The sequence below is a fragment of the Buceros rhinoceros genome, unplaced genomic scaffold (assembly GCF_000710305.1).
Source record: "Buceros rhinoceros silvestris isolate BGI_N320 unplaced genomic scaffold, ASM71030v1 scaffold17690, whole genome shotgun sequence".
Lineage (NCBI taxonomy): Eukaryota > Metazoa > Chordata > Aves > Bucerotiformes > Bucerotidae > Buceros > Buceros rhinoceros.
The window spans coordinates 31,594-49,450 of NW_010388125.1; the positions used below are offsets into that span (position 1 = coordinate 31,594).

The 17,857-nt window shown below is 35.9% G+C and overlaps 1 protein-coding gene across 3 annotated transcripts in view; it reads left to right on the forward strand.

Annotated features, from left to right (window-relative positions):
• STXBP5 (syntaxin binding protein 5 (tomosyn)) overlaps positions 1-17,857 on the forward strand; it is a 107,288-nt gene that overhangs the window by 31,547 nt on the left and 57,884 nt on the right. For all 3 annotated transcript variants that reach the window (XM_010144997.1, XM_010145005.1, XM_010145012.1), the window contains exons 4-7: positions 258-358; positions 10,762-10,896; positions 11,982-12,045; positions 15,445-15,528. In XM_010144997.1, coding sequence (XP_010143299.1) covers positions 258-358; positions 10,762-10,896; positions 11,982-12,045; positions 15,445-15,528 — 384 coding nt within the window. The remainder of the gene's footprint in view (positions 1-257; positions 359-10,761; positions 10,897-11,981; positions 12,046-15,444; positions 15,529-17,857) is intronic.

The window sequence follows — 17,857 nt, forward strand, 5'->3', positions numbered from 1 at the left end:
TAGGGAAATTATGTGCACACACCAGAAAAAGCTTCTTTTCCCATCACCCCTCAACGTAGCACTGATCCAAATGTGAGTGAGCTGAATGATAGCAGTTCTCATTACTAATACTTAGAATTTATCTGTGTTATGGTGTTGATGTGAATGCTTATTTTTTTTTCATCCTGGTAGAAAATATGTCATGTATTTACACTATGGTGATAATATACTGTTACTTAGGTTATGAAAATACTTTACCTAAAACTTCTTTCTCATAGGGAGCTCTTGTGAGTGCCTTGGCTGATGATACCTTGCACCTGTGGAACTTACGCCAGAAGAGACCTGCTATTCTTCATTCACTCAAATTTAACCGAGAACGGTAGGGATTTGATTATTATTGCTTTTGCCCCTTACTATTGCACTGTGTGATACTGTAAGATCAGATTTATTAATGCAGTCCAATTCATACCTTATTCAATAATTGAAACTAGATTTGCATTGGGTTTGAGTTGCAGACTGTTAGGACCCAAAGTACTTCTGATTAGACACACTAGTGACCTGAACTGAGATGATTTGTCTGTTACTTTGTGTGTTGCATTGCTGAACATCAGTTTTCCTATCTTTAAAGTATGGAGGGATAGACACTTTCAATGTATGTCTCTGAAGAAATTTGGGAACTAAAGAAAGTGCATGCACCGACGAGACGACAGGAAAACTAATTCAGTTTTTTCTTGGAATTTTTTTTCCCCCTTGGTGACAAATTGGAGTTCTGCAGTGTTAGAGCTCCTTTGTGTATCAGAAGCTGAAAACAACAATCATTTTGACTAACAATTTTAAGATTCAAGTAACGGTGTTGTAAGCAATCTAGGGAGACATTTTAGATTAAATTTCTTAGTTGATTAAATTTCTGCAAAAAAACCCCATGTCTTGTTATTAAAAAAAAAAAAAGGCAGTTCTTCCCTTTTGGGAAGTAGCTCTTCTTTTCCAGTATGGGTAGGGTCTCAACTGGAAAGCTGTGACTACTTCTGTGCAGCACGCCTCAGATGAACCACTTGAGGAGGTCAAAGTATACTATCAATTACACAGATAATTATTGACTTGCACCTCTGTTAAATAGATCGGGAAGTAATAAGCTTATTAATTAGTGGGTAGCAATAGAAAGAGATAAATATTTATGTAAAATCTCCTAATGTAATGTCATACAAAGTGCTAAACAGTGGGTAGGTTATGGAGTAACCTTGTAGCTTTAAAGAGCAGGCTATAAACAGATTTTTCAGGAATAACATAAATGCAGATTACGAGGGGGATTTGGGATAGAGGATTAAGTGATTCTAACTCCCTGTTGAGGTTGTTTCTATGATCAGTGTGCATAAACTTTTTAATGAGGGCTGGCGGGTTAAGGACAAGGGGTGATGGTTTTAAACTGAAAGAGGGAAGATTTAGGTTAGATGTAAGAAAGTTGTTCTTCACTGTGAGGCTGCTGATACACTGGAAGAGGTTGCACAAAGAGGCTGTGGATGCACCCTCCTTGTAAGTGTTCAGGGTCGGATTGGATGGGGCTTTGAGCAACCCAATCTAGTGAAAGATGTTCCTGCTACAGCAGGGGAGTTGAACTAGATAATCAACCCCAAACCATTCTGTGATTCTAAGCTGTTATGCATAATACTGAAAGCTCTGTTGACAGAGCAAAATTCTCTGCCTCAAGGGAGTGACAGTGTTGCTTTATGCAGCATAAAAGCCAAATAGAGAAAAATGCAATTCACAACCTCAGGTATAATGAGGATTGTCCAACTATAGGAGATGTGGTGGTGTATCCAAGATGAACTTTCTCCATTCTTTCTTAAATGATTTTTCTCTTACTGGTAGCACCTACTTAAATGCCAATAAAAATTACATTTGCAGCTTGAAACCACACTTGGCTTCTAACTGTGCTTTCAAATAGATATCTGAGGAAGTCATTCTGATTGAAAGCTGGCTTGGAGTCTTTAGATGTATGGATATCTTTGGTTCAACAGAATGGAAGTTTTTAAACCAACCTTTTCCTGTAAATGTTGGATTCTCGCTACCAAAACATGACATGAGGAGTTGAATGGTGTGTACTCTTACCAGAAAGAAGGGCAGGAGTGGAAAGGAGTTTAGGTCACTCGTCACTTTACTGGTTGTATTTGTTAGTTATTTTGGACAGAGTACTGATTTTTCCAGGAAAACTGCTGAAATGGGTAACGAGAGCACCAAGTTACCGAGAGTGGTGAAGGTATAGTTTGAGACAAGGTCTTATTCTTCTAGTAATTTTTATCATAAAGTATCCATTATAATAGCATATAGGAGTAGCCAGAACTCTTAAGATCCCAGAACCATAGCCACATAGTGTCATAGCTGCTTAAGTCATGCTGGATGACTGTTTTTCAAATATTCTAGGGTTTTTTGACTAGTTTATAAAATAAAGCTTCAAAAAAATACTGTAATCTCATTGTTAGGTAATTATTTTATATTGAACTTCAGAGAATTGCACAAATTCATGGCTGAATAATTCTAAATGCCTTTATAACAGATTTTAGTAATGAATTATACCTAATAGGTTTGATATGCTATGCAAATTTGAAATAGAGTTTTGCTTAGGTCAGTTTTAAGGTGTATTCTACTAAGTTTGAGAAGAGTGATTAATAAAACTGGGTCTTCTCAATTCACAAGCACCAAGTTGTTAGATATCTAATTTATAAAATCTTCTAAATTTATGTTGTGGGATTTTAATTTGTTCATAAGGATAACTAACTGCTCAAAAGCATTATTTAAAATACTAAATACTACAACAGAGCTTTGCAGCAATATCTTATTTTAATTTACCAGCTTGTGGAGGGAACTTCAATATTTTGGAAATTAGTTTGGGTAAAAGAATGATCAAGTTAACAAACTGGAAAAAATGGTCTTGGAGGGGAAACAAAGCCAAATCTTACATGACTGAAGCAACTATTCCAATTATATCAGTATTTGCTCTAGGACTTTGTAGATGCAAAAGCTTTAAAATTGTATACCTGACTGGAAGTACCTGGAAGCGTGCTGACATTACAGAAAAGCGGTATTTGTGTCCTGTTTAATAGGAGTTGAGCCTCAATATGTCACAGACCAATTTTTATTCAGTTTTTTCCAAATCATTTAACGTGTAAGGATTAGATGTAAGCTAGAAAGTTGTTTATAGCACAGAAAGCTAACTGTAGCAGTTAGCTACCCAGATTGAAGGCTATTTCTAGTCTTAAGCTATTCTTGAACTATGCTTAAAAAAAAAGCTTATGACTTGTTAATGCATTCTGTATTTTCCTGGCGCAGCCTTTTACCAGCTCTGAAATACAAGACTTAACTGAAAAGTAAAGTCTCTGAACAGAACAAATTCTCTTCTAACTCAAACCAGGACATATGCCCGTTACAGATACTGTTCTGAGCTGTGGAAAATGTCTTCTTTGAGTAACTTGCAACTTTTTAGATTTCAGCAAAGCTTTTCTTTAAAAGTAGTGGCCAGGAGTCTTTAAAGATGCTGCTTTCTGTCCAGTCTTTAGATGAGTTGAGTATCTGTAGGTAAGAAACTGGCCATTTTGTAGGTCGATAGATAGCTCTTGACTGCCTTTTGTACCAGTGATGGTTAGTAATTTGAAGCAAGTCTTCTGAACAGGTGGTTGATGAAGTTTTTGATGTATAACAAATCGGATAGTTGAAGTTACTGGCATATGTCAGAAGCACAGTGCAAAACAAGCTAGTTGCACAAGTTTTCTAGCCTGTTCTTCCACTTGCATTTCTGTGGGTTTTGTAGCTGTTCCATGTTCTATTTACCAAACAATAGTTAGAAGATGTTAAACCAATGTCATACTATGCTCTGCCACTGTTCCTTGACTGTGAGAAGCAGTGTGTAGGGGCCAGGAAAAAAATTATGCTTATGTGGCAGGGCTGCTTGCAAGACTTGTCATGCAACTTTAAATTCACATACTACTTACACACTTTTATTTAGTATCCTAGGTTTTGTACTTCTCTAAGATTTCTTCAGTGAGTCACAATATAGTTTTTGTCATCTACATACTTGTATAGATATCCTACACATAAAATCATTGTGTGTTCACATGTGATGCAAGCCTCATGTCAAATTTGTTTTGACTTGGTAGCAAATGTTAATGTTAGGCTAGATTAACTCTGAAATAAGCATTGTTAACACTTCTTAGTAGACTAAATATTGAAAGTATGTTATGAGACAGATATCCAGTCTGGCTTTAGTTTTCTTGTATGTGGAAACTATTAAACTTTCTGCTGATCTAAGGTGTGAAAGCACACAGCACTAATAATTCAGGGACTTTCACAGAATCAGTTTGAGAGGGTGAAGTGACAGACTAACTTGATCTAAAATAAAAAAGTGTGAGTGACATGGGATGACAAATTTGAGTCTCCTTTGGTGCAAATAAACTCCAGACCAATCAGCTTTACATAAAAGTGTGAAAAATTTGCTTACTTATCTAATCCATTCTTCCTTCCTGAGCTGAGATTCCCTGTTCTAATGCTAGAAGAAATAGTTTACTTGCTTTGTGACCTAGCATAAAGACAAGAACCAGAATCATACATAAAACCAGAACTGTTTAGTATGTGATTGCTTTACCTACCACTGAATGGATTGATAGCAGTTTAATTTTTAGGATGTCAGCTTTTGTGCTGTGGGATCTAAGTAGTTTTCCTCAGCATGAAACTGCGCAATTCAGCGTTACAAAATTATGCTTTAAATATTGCTAGTTTTGTGTCCTGCTCTAAACAGCAACTTGAATATTGTGTTTAAAACACAAACTCTGTCTGCAGTGAGTGAAAAATCCCACTTGTATTTACTTTTATTAGTAAATGAGTTTTAACTTTTATTATGACACATGCCTTACTTGGTTAGATACTGTAACTTTGTACCCAGCCCGTGCATTAACAGACATTAGTTGTACCTTCTATCTCATTGAATTTATAAACTGACCAATTCTGCCACTTTGTGGATAGCAGAAGACATACAGGTTTTCTTGCCTGTGACAGCATGTGATTACAGACTTTGTGGGGGTTTTGTTGTTTTTTTATCTTCTTCCCCTTTCTGTATATCAATATCACTGTTTCACTTCTAGTCTTTCTTTGAGGGCTGGCTTTTTCCCCTTTGCCCAATGTGTTTTGGACTAGGATTACAGTTACACATCCAAACAATACTTCTGAGAAATTAAGTATCTGGAGTGTGAGTCAATGATATGCCAAGTACAAGTTTAATATACGACAGAACTTAATTTTTCACGTATAATTTTTTTTTACGCTTTTTAAACTAGCTTTCTTCTTGAGAGGGAAGGGAAATGATCCCTGTGTCTGCTTGCCTTTATGGTGTCATATAAAGCTTTCTTTCACCTGGTGGTCTTAAAAATGTTAGTCAGTGGCGATCCGCTAGATGATGTAATTAGGAGTTATACCTTGTTTTGGGAAATTAGCAGGAGAAAATGAACTTCTTGACTGTCTGGATTTGATGAAGATGTGAATGTCTCTTTTATGCAAGATCAGACTTCTTTGGAAAATATTTTCTTAGGGGCCACCACTGCATGCAAAGTCCCACTTGTCAGTGTGGTTGATGGAACTACTGTTTCATTGGGTGCCTTCTGCTGCCTTTGGCACTGAGGCACAATTGAAGTGCTGGGTCCTATTACTCTGTAATAACAAGTTTCAAAGTAACAGGTTTTTTTAAGAAGTGTCTCCTTTGGGTGTTAGCTGTTTTCCTTGTACACTGATGACTTTCATAGCGGTATGAGACACGTAATGGCCATGTTCCTGGGCAGAATTTGTCCTCTAGTCTTTTAAGTCCTGCCTGTCTGACAAACTTTTCTCCATCAGTGATGGGTGTAATTCTTTTGTCTTCCATGGGGAAAACTACATATCTGACATGGCCTTTTTTTTAAGTTGTGTGTAATTTCCCAGATGAAGCATTCAGCCTGAACTGTGTGTGTTAGAGCAAGCTTCTCAAGTGTCTGATGTCAAAGGTCTGCTTACTTATTGAGTCATGTCAGATATACCAACAGGAGCTCACAGATACCTAGTGTGGAGGATTTTATCAGTGGTCAGAGATCTTCAAATCCTTAGGGTATTCGGTGTGAATTCCTTCAATATTGAAAAGCTTTCTTACTTTTCAAATCAGTTGCCTTAAAAGGCATGTGTGCATTGGTCTTTTGTCAGCATTACAAGAAGGAAAGCAGCCCTTTCTTGTTCGTGTATAAATAAAAACGTGACCCCTTTGGAGTGAAGTACAACTGAAGCTTGAAAAGCTATCTTAAAACAGAGAGGTGAAACGTGACTCCCTAAGGGAAATGTAAGCCATGAAATACGTTAGGAACATTATATCATAAAAATACAAATACCTGCAGCAAATTAAAAACTCCCTAAAATTAAACCTTTCTGGGAAATTATGTAAATGGCCCTAGCATTGATCCCATCAGTGGTGAGAATTTTATTTCTCCTGTTGCCTCTTGCTTCCCCATTACTCCATCTTGACACCACTAGTGTACACTGCAACTTGGATATTAAACATAGGTACTTCTCAGCTGCCTTTAACAGTAACCTTTCAAGTGAACGTATTTGGAGAAGCATTGTTTGGAGTGCTGGTATGGGATTTAAATGGAATTGAAGTACCTGGTCCACTTATGGTATTTATTTGCATGGTCTTTACAGGGGACAGTTTTGGGATGCATTAAAGAGGAGTTGTTCTTGTGCCACATGTGCCTACTCCGTGTTCAGACCTTTTTCATACAGGTAGTTATTGCAGTTACCAGATGCAGAAATAAACCCCTTGCAGCAGTCTGGCAAAATCAGAGCCACTGCTTACTTCTATCAGTATGTCCTTCTGACACTAACTCGGCTTTTTATGCCCAATGAAAACTTGAAGAGACCATGGACGTGGAGTCTAGGCTAACATAAGAATTAATCTTTCAGCTTCTGAATTTCACATGGTGGCTGTCTCATGAATGACAGGTTGAAGATAGAGGTATGCAGAATACAACTTTGCTAGCTTAATGCTTTTCTTTTTAGAAAATTTTTATTTTGAGCATGCAATAATGATCCAAGCAGCTAGTGTAATTACAGTAACTGCAGACTTATAATGATAAACTGAGGTTCTAGAAATAGTTTGAGACTTAAAACCTGTTACCAGTGTTTGTTATTCATCAAAGTGTTTGTCACTGTGCTTGGTTAAAGCAGTGGAAAATTCTGAAGAACATGTAATTCTGCATAATGCAGTAGACTAAGGGAAGGTAAAGATTAATTTAGAAGGGTTTCTGTGTCGTCATACACTCAAGATAAGTCTGTCATTTTTGCTTAATTCCCTTAAAAGCCTAATTCTTTTGATTTATACGACTTATGAAATTAGTATGTTACTTGATAGAAGTAAATTCATCTAGGGTATGCTATCACTTGCTGTAATAATTATTTTGATACATGTTGTGATACAAGCACAATTAAGATTTTTCTTAAGTAGTTTTGACAGATTATCCAAGAAGACATGTGGTCTGCAGTTAAAAATTCTTTCAGTAGGTTTACAAACGGTTTCTTAAAGGTTGTCCTGTCTGCTAATACTCTCCTGTAAGCACAGATTGTATTTTAATTACAGTAAGAACAAGATATTTTGTGGAGGGTTTTTCTCTTACCAATATTTTCTACTGCTAGTATACTACTGAGTTTTCTATATATAATTTTGTTTGTGCTTAGGGAAAAGTACAGCTACAGTAGACTTTAGAACTACTCTGTTTTGGGATGGCATAACAGTACCTCATTTTAGCAGTGATGTTGGCATATATTAAAATCCTGTAGATTTCAGATTTAAAAAAAAACTTGAAAGCATTTTTTTCTAAAAAGGGATTTTTTTTTCTTTGGATAAGTATGGGCAAGTGAAATATTTGGAGTAAAGTGCTGCGCACAGTACTTGCATTAAGCTGAAAGTTCGATCTGCTTCACAAAATGTACTATACTTACTGAGGTAGCTGAAATTTCTGTGGAGATAGTGTGAGGAATATGTTCTGCTGTGAAAGAGCTGCTTGCAAAAGCCTGCTTTCTATGATCACTGGCTCAGATAGTCCCCAGTTCTCTATTTAGATTCACAAACCTGGTCTTTTTTATAGGTGCTTCTGTTCTAGTATTGGCCAGAATGGCTCGATAGGGTAGAAGAAGAATATAGTACTCCGCTTTTTGACTCATACATTGTTTTTGGCAGTTGGCATTTCTGTACAAGAAAGATTTGCAAAATTTTTTTTACTTGGTTGTATATGTAGTATTTTCTATGTGTTCCTAACAATTGATTATATTTTACACAATTATGTATGCGTTTGTGGGCAGGGTCAGAGGGGAAAGAATGATTGAGTAGTGGAAATAGCTACAGCATTATATCTGAACTTGCACTTCTGTTTATCTTAATATGTTATGGATGGAGTATATTATTATAAACTTGTGATGACAGAAAGACAGATTTGCATTTTTCAGGGAAAAAAAAAGTGCTGTCCTCAGCCAAGTGTTAAATAAGCAAGTATTGCCTCACCACCAAGAAGACCTTGACCTTTTGTTTCCGTCCTCCAAATTAAGTTTGAATCCCTTTAATCCTCAGTTGGATTTTCAACAGAGCAAGTGAGGCCACTGAATGCAGTGTGTGTTGACATGCCTAGTATGTTGTCACTGGTCGACATAGTTTCACTGGATTTTAGGTAGCGTGCTAGCTCTTGACAAAATTAGTCTTACTTGCACAGAGGAGACAGTGAATTAAATATGGCTGCATATTCAAGAAGAGTATGGAGAGTATTATAGAGTTGGACACTTCTTAAGTGTTGCCCTTTCGCTATAGCAATCAAAGTTGCAGTCCTGATATTTTTTGCCCCCTTCTAAATGACATGAAATAGATTGCTTTTTATAATGAAAGTGTTGGACTACTGTAATTGACAATATTAACTCACGGATCAAGACAGACAGACCCATGTCTCTGCTCATGAATATTATTTCTGGCTGCTAGATGGTGTTTTTAGATCGATCTGATCTGGCTGCCAGCTGCTTCTGGCACATGGAGTTCTGGCACAAAAAGCAGCTGTGGTGTTGCAGTGCTGAAGGTTTGTTTTCATGCTGTTTCTCTTCCCCTTCACAAGGACCTGCTTGTAATGGGAAAGCTCTGTTACTGGGCAGCTAAGTTTTGGGGTCTGCCTAGGAAGTGTGTGTACGGATGTATGTGATTTAGCTTCCAGTAAAATATTTTTTCAAGGATCTTGGGGAAACTAAACTCCTTAACCTGTGGTGTTTACACAGATTACTGCGCTTAGTAAAAGTGTTACAACCTCTGAAAGTTCAAAGAGTTGGAAGAGCATTTTAAGTCTTGCGTATAGTGCTTTTTTCTGTAAAACATCACTGAAATCTCAGTGCAGCCTTTTGGCTTAAATATTCAAGCACAAGAAATCAAGGATGTTAAAAATGGATTAATTAAAGATTTGCTTGAGCAGACTGTATTCTCTAACTAGTAAGAAATTAGTGATATAAAAAGTAACGTGGTACACTTCATCTAGGTGGTATTAATACAGAAGCCTCAACTTTTCAAACCTATAATACAAACTAACATCTTCTCAGCCATTAGCATTTTGTTATTGCTGCTGGTTAGTCTTTGCAGAAGTTAACATCTAATGCAAAGGATGTAAAGGTGTTCTTTGCATGAATAATTAATAGTGAAACGATACATGGATTTGGCAAGAAGGGAGAAAACAGAGAAATCAAAGTTAAGGATTAGAGCTGACAGAACAAATTTCCATGTAATAATTATTTTACCTTATGACTGAAACATTTCTGAAAGGCCAAGTTTGATACTCCGAGTAGTTTGGCCATTTCTTTTGATATTGGACCCTATCAGACTGCAGTGGTTTAGAGTTTACAGTTTCCAGAAAGCTTCTAGATGCTAATTTTGAGTTAATATTTCTGTTGTATAGAAAAAACAGATACTTTAGAAGCTTCAGTTCCTACAGATGCTATTTCCTTATCAATTTTGAAGAAATAGGAAACAATAACCAGGAACCAAGAGGACAGAAATAACCAAGTTTTCAAATACTAATATTTGCCCCAGAGCTATGGTCAGAGAATTCTCTGCTCATACAAACCATCATTAGCCTTTGGGTTTTGTTCAGGTATTTGCTTCTAGCAAAAGATTAAAAAAAAAAAAAAGGAAGAAAATTAAAACATAGTTTAAATAAAATAATAGTCCCAAATTTGAACTGCTTTTAAAATTGTTTAGGTTTGCTCTTTAGAGGATGCTTTGGGTTACATGTAAATTTACATATCTTATGCATTATTTTCTTCATTTGTCTCCTCACTCAAAACCAACTTAGTCTGCATAAGGCTACTTCTAAAAATCCTTTGTTCTTTAAAACTTGAAATTAGATTCATTTCAAACAGATTTATAGAATATAACTTTAGAGTATTGTATTTTAAGTTTAAAATGACAGCAGTCTTGAGGAAATAGATTCAATATGATATTTTTCAAAGGTGGCTGTGGTTTTTTATATGAAGGATTCAATAGTTTTAGAATACCTTGGTTTCTATTTTTTGTTTTTTCATTGTCAGTGCATCTCTTTTTGTCACATACTGGCTTTGCTGCTTTTCTTTAGCTGTAACTTGTCTTATTTCTTCCTTCCTCTTTGTCTGTTGCCTTTCTTCTAGTTTTTGGTAATGAATACCTTGAAGTGCAGTGTATCTAAAATACTCTAATTTCTTTTTTGGTGGCTTCTCTTTCAGGATAACATTTTGTCATCTGCCTTTCCAAAGTAAATGGCTATATGTGGGCACCGAAAGAGGAAACATTCACATTGTCAATGTGGAATCATTTACTCTCTCAGGCTATGTCATCATGTGGAATAAAGCCATTGAACTGTGAGTTTAATCAAGTATTGTCTGTTGAGGGGCAGGAACAAAATTGTCCCAGATGTTATTAACATCAGTTGCAGAAATGTTGTTATTACCTAGGGTGGCCTACGTATTAGTTTCACTACACCAAATACATGATCAAGTTACATAAATAGTCACGTAAATACTTTTTATTCTCATAAATGTGAAGTGTTAGTGTTAATATCAATGTTTCTACTTGTAACACTATTTTATCATAGTTCCTGGAATAGATACAAAAATAAAAATAGAAAAATAGATACAAAAATCGTTAGTTGTGGTGATAAAGAACTAGAAAAATAATATATGTTAAGATATGACAGGGCTGGTGCTTCAGCAGGCATGTCACTTCTACTGTTTTGTTAAAGCCCAAAGTATAAAGATATACATTGTCAGAGAGATGATGCATGGTGAGTATAAAATTACTGGCTGAAAATGATAAATTTAAGTCTGTTCCAAGAGCAAAGTGTATTTTACAGCTATTGGCATTACACCTTCCTTTTTAATAAATTTCTGTATGCAAAAATAGCGTTTTGTGGGTGAAAGCATATACTTGTGCGCTGCTGTTCCTGTGGCTTTATTTTCTTCCCAGAATATTGTGTCTGTCTTCTAAACAGGCATGAAGTCCATTGTTTGCCAAAGGCTGTTGAAACAAACGCATTCATTAGTCCATCTTCCTCAATAGCAAGAAGTTAATGTGAAGACTGAACTCTGTGTTGTTTTAACAATGCCCAGCTTGGACAGTTTATGAATAATGGCAAGACCTCATCACCAGCATAAAAACAAATGTTTTATCCAACTGCTGTTGGATGAAAGACAGATACTGTAAAGCTAATGGTAAATTTTTTTGTTTTGTGAATAAGCACTAAATACTTCTGTCTTATAAGACAGAAATTAAGTGTCTGAGAAAAGACAAAGTATTTAGGGGCTTGAAGATAAAAGTGACTCCATGGTGAAATGTCAACAGCTTGTTACATCAAGTCTATATCTGCTGTATCTGTATTACTCGCAATCATTTTTAGATGCGGTTTTGGGCAGATTTTTTTAATTAAATGGAAATATTTCTTGTTTAGGTCATCCAAATCTCACCCGGGACCTATTGTCCACATTAGTGACAATCCAATGGACGAAGGAAAGGTAGGCTATGTTTAAAGACAATTCAGTACATCATTTTTCAAGTGAGACATTTTTAAAGTATAGCTACAGCTGCTTTTTAAGAAAGGATTAAGCAGATGTGGACAGTGTTGAATTTATAAAGGAAGACTAAATCAAGGTTTTAGGCTTCGAAAATAATGTGAAACAAGGTACAGACACGACTGTAGGACACATTACTGGAATAATTGAATACCTCTTGTAATCAGAAACATTTGAAAACACAGCTGAAAGTGCTTAATGGCAAAAATTCTTGAAAACAAAAGCAAAGGACTTTATGGTGCCAAAAATTAATATGTGACCAAAAAAAAAATCCAATCATAACTTGAGTACAGAAATAGTGGGCTGGAAATAAAATAAACTATAATGCCCTTGGGTGTTGCTGTTTCACAACTCGACAATGCTTTTTTGTATAGCCTATTTGTATTGAACACTGTGTACTTCATCTTTAGTTTAGTTAATCCAAGGCAGCAGTTTTTAAGGGATTTGAGGTTTAACTGGCATGGTCTTATTTAGCAGACAGCATCTAGTGATTATAATAAATTGCTTAAAACCTAACTGGCTTGTAGTTCAACTAGATGCTTCAGAAAAGTCAACTCAGCTAGAACGTGTTAAAGATCAATGTATTAGCCCTGCCTTTTCCTTTAACATAACCAACTTTTTATCTAGACAAAGTTTTATAGTACACATTGAAGCCCTCACAAGATAATTTTTATGTCCTGTGACACAGCAGCTACAAAGAACAACTTGAACTATGAACTCAATGGTCATGAGTTCCTTCTGTATTATTAAAGTAAATCTACAGACATTACCTTTTGCTTTGAGATACCTATTATGAGGCTCATGCTAAACTGACACAGAACATATAACTTTAGTTGACAGGGCAGGTTTTATTAATTAAAAGAGAAAGCAAGGAGTTAAAAGGTTAGTATGCCTTCTCTCTAGGTGACAGCAATTACTGTAGTACCAGAACTTACATTCCTCACTTAAGTCATAGCTGCAAGAACTAAGTCTGTGCTTTGGATAACAGACCTCTTCTACAAGTCTTGAGATGGGATTACATGACTCTCTTGCTCTATGAGGATCTTAGCTTCTTTAGCTTGTGTTCCCCAAATAGTTATTTAGCAAATCTTAGCGGTCTACTGCAAATTTTGCTCACATACCTTGATCCACAGTGAAGTGTAAGCAAGAGGAGTTTTCCTTAAATTCGACCACACGAATAAAGCAAAATATGAAAGAAGGATTTGAAAACCGTAGTTTTATGTGTATCTTTTCCAAAAGTGTGTAGACCCCTGACAAAAGTAGGGTTATAATTTAGCCAGATAGACCTTGATATCACTTTAAACAGATTTCATTCATGACTCTGCTCTAGATTAATCAGGTATAGGTGACTGAATAGATTGATGAAATGAATTCTGAATTGGCATTATTATTTTTGTTAGTGTAATGTCTCAGAAATACCCGGGAGTTTTGAACTCCCATATGTGAAAAATCTTCAAGGAGAGAGAGAATAATTTTACTTACTACTGTTTCACATACGTAGGAGAAATTGTTTTGATTTTTAGCTTTGTTTTCATTTGACATGTTGGTGGATGGAACTGGAGAGGGAGGATACTATTGTCTCAGTGGTTTGGATATTATATTGTCCTAGCTATAAGCTTGAATCCTAGACACCTGAGGTTTTAATCCAACAAGGGGTATTTTGTGAGCAGAGTTTTTTTCATTGAGACAAAGCTCACTGCAATAAGTGCATAACCGATTCTCTGTATAATCATGTTTGAATCACATTTTAGAATCACGGACCCTAGAATATGAATGCAGTGAAGCTATGGTAGCTTCAGAAAAGGCAAATGATATTGTCAATTAAAGTTTAAGAATTACTAGTTTTATCAATCTGGCTATCAGTCTTTTGGAATCTGACTGTATACTCTTCTTTTCTCAAAAGAAAAATATTGCTTTAAAAAAACCTGTACAGTTGCAAGAACCACCTGTGTATTCACTTTAAAATTTTGTTCATGCTATTATCCTTCCAGTCTCTCTGATTTTTCTAATGTTTAAGGTTAAAATAGAAAAAATATATAATATGGTTTATGATAAACAAGATGACTTATACATGACACTAGTGGGGAAAAAACCCTACAATTCACTTTCACAAGATAAATTTTTAGGCTATTTTAGTGCTCTATAGCACAGAAATAGAATACATATTTTATGTGTAAGCTGGTAGGAGATCCTCTGTGTTTCATACCAGGAATAACTGTATGCCTTGAAAACACTGACATGCTGAAAAGATTACCCAGGCACATTCTCCCCGTACAGCAATGGACCATATTGATTTAGATCTCAGTCCTTGACTACAATGGCCTGTGTTGTGAAGGCAGTGCTCTCTAACATGTAATATGGAGGATGCTCCTCAGGGCACTTCTGTTTGCTCACAAGGAATAGTCTCTTTCAACACCGAGTAAATGCCAGCAGCCAGCTACTCCTTTTTTGTATGTCCGTGCTGGAAAAGGAAGTGGGAGTGAAGGTGTGCTGCTTAATGCTAGGAGCTGCTGCTTCTGTAGCAACACTGCTCAAAGGAAAGATATCTCACAGTAGATTCGGCAGCTGTGGAAGGTGAAGCTGCATTGCCACCTTCTATATACAAGTACCAAGACTGTTACTACTGCCTTATGTTGGCCTTTTCATTGAGAAGTGTCACTTAAGATAGGAGAATGAAATACTTAGATATGCAACAATGTGTTAGACCAACTATTATGGACATTTTGAATCTTCACTCCTTGCAGAAATGGTTTAATCTTGTTTCTAGCAAGAAAATTGTTTTGAAAATTAACATGTTAAACTTTCTTTTCTTTAATGTTCTTTGTGTTCCTTTAGCCAGTTGTCTCAATTGTGATTAACATCTGGAGAAGGCTTCTATTACGTACTTTCTTTATAGAAAATGAACTGTTACCTAGAACTGTGTTATTCCAGCAAATCTAAGCAGATCAAGTTTCAGTGAGGAAAATGTACAATAAAATTCTCTTTTACACATCCCCGATTTCTTACTTAAGGGAAAATGTTTAGGAAAGTTCAGTGTTGACTTTCTGGAACTCAAAGGGATTTCCAAGGAGCCTTCAGAAGAATGTGTGGTGGTTCTTTGTTTTAATAATTTTGCATGAATGTCAGTTGTATTAGCTGGAAGTTGAGGAGAATGACAAGTACAAACTCTTTAACACTGAGGTCTTCACGACTTCTCACTATTTTGTCCTTGTAACTACTTGCAGTTAGTACATGTAGTAGTATGCTGCATCTCTTTGGGCTAAGAACTGCAGTCATTACAAAGGTATTATTTTGCTTATCCTTATAATATATTTGACTTAATATATCTGCTTATTATTGCAGCTTCTGATTGGCTTTGAGTCTGGAACAGTGGTATTATGGGATCTGAAGTCAAAGAAGGCAGATTACAGATATACACATGATGAGGTAACATTTTTCATTTCTGTTACTTCCTATGAGGATGTCACTCGCTATTCTAATAGTGATTTTTATTTTTCATTTCTTCTCCTGCTTCTATTACCAGTGGATCAATAAATAAGTCTCTTTGAAATTGCAAGTACTTGAAGTTTTCTCTGAAAGAGTCAGAGTTTGAATAATAGAAACATCAGACCAAATACGTGTTTGCTAGCTTGAAGTTCGTGAAGCAATGAATGATGGCATGTATTTCTTCATTAATTTCGGGGGAAGAGGAAGGAAGCTTTTGGATCTTTTTCCTGTTTGTGAGTAGGGTGACTTTCACCTGTGTTAGGAGCTTCAGTATTAAATTGAAACGATGGTTTAGCAAATTCTGTAATTTGGAATTTGTTACATATTCTGAAAAGTGGAGGAGGGGGAAAGAAACCACTAAATAGTCTCACTAGGACAGTTCTATAAACACACATTTTCTTTGTAGTGTAAGATCAAGATTTGAAATAAAACTGGAAGGGGGTTAAAAAATGTAATTGAATGCCATTTATTTCTTTAAAAAGATCAGTCCTTAAAACTTGATTCCTAAGAGAATGTAGGCTTTTCGAAACACAGATTAAGAAAAATCATTCAACGTAATATGCAAGTTGATGTATTTTATGTAAATATCGTAAAATTATCACAATGACATTTCGTGGATGGTAAAACGTCTGTATCGTTGTTCAGTACCAGCTAAGCCTGCTTCTTGTATCACAGTAGGAGTGTTCTGAGCTCCGTGCTGAACTTTCCATAAGAGAGGATTTGGGTTTTTGCGTGGTGTTCTAACTTGGTACTCGTGCTTATGTGTGTTTGTTCTGTCAGTGAAGACTTTGTTCGATGGAAGTCTCTGAGGTGGTCTAAGCCTTAGATTGTCAGAGTTGTATTAGAACAGAAGAGCTGAATGAGGTTTCATTGTGTGTTCGGGAAAGTCTGTATAAGCCTCAAGGTATGTTATGTGAAGAGCAATTTTCTACCTTCCAGTTTCATTGCATGCACCTTACTAAAGTCCCTCTGTTGCTTTGTTTCATAAACTTACTCATATCTCCGTCTTTTTCTAGTCTTTATCATTCTTTGTACACCTCTTATTGTTGCTCCTCTCTAACTTTCTTTTTTTAACCATTCTTTTATCTGTTTTATAAGAGAAACACAACATAATGTATTCAAGATGTGAGCATGCTGGATCTATGAGGTGGAATAATTATGTTTGGCTTTGATTTTTTTTCTCTTGAGCTTGATACTGGATTAGCCTTTTGATGAGACAAGTATTAAGCAGATACTTCCTTGGAACAACCTGCTATAAAACTAGTGTCTCATTCCTCAGGGTTAATTGTCAGCTCAAACCCCATTGTGTTTATGCATTGCTCGATATTTACATAGCTGGACAATAAAACTTTTTAAGTCCTCCTGCAGTTCTTCATTGGCATCCTGATTTCTACCTTGAATATGCTTTGGTACTATCAGCATACTTACCACCTTAATATGCTTGTTCTAATTCTCTGAGTTACGAATAAACAGCAGCCTAGATCCCTAAGGGTCTCTACCAATTATCTTCATCCATGAACTAATCAATTACTGCCAGCCAGCCTGTCTTTATTCTAGCTTCCTTTACTTCCTGATGTCCTAACCAATTATTCATCTGTTCAAGGACCTCTGGTCTGGTTTTAGTTTCTTTTGAGAGATGTTGTCGAAGAACTTCAAAAATTGTGTAAGCAGCTTAATTGGCATTTCCATTGTCCATGTGCTTTTTAATATTTTCGGGGGTTTGTTGACTATGGTTTCCTTTTTACCAAAAGCATGTTGACTTCTCTTACCTAGTATATTATACTGACCCATATGTCAGTTAACTATTCTTTAATAATGTTTTGTTGCAGTTTTGAGAAACTTACTCAGGATAGACACTGTACTGCTTATTCTTTGGATTTTTCCAAAGTGGTGGATTTTTCTTTGGATTTTGTGGTCCATTTGTGATAAAAATGACTCCATACTTGTGATCTTCCTAAACCAAGCCTTATTTGAGAGGTTGCAAACAGCAGTGAATAGTTCATCTGCTTGATTTTACTTTACAATTTACAAGTGAAAGCATCTAGCTGTTCAGTTTGGTTTTTGATTGCAGAAAAGGTAATGAAATACCTTAGGTCAGGTCCTTTGGTAAAGAAATGTATGTTATCATAAGCTGGGAATGAATAGAAAGGGGAGAGAAAAAAATGAAGATACATAGAGTGAATTTGCTGAATATCACTTTTCTCATTAGTGAGACTCAACATACATAAAGTTGTTGAAAAAATTTATTGGCCATTCAAGTCTTAAGTTG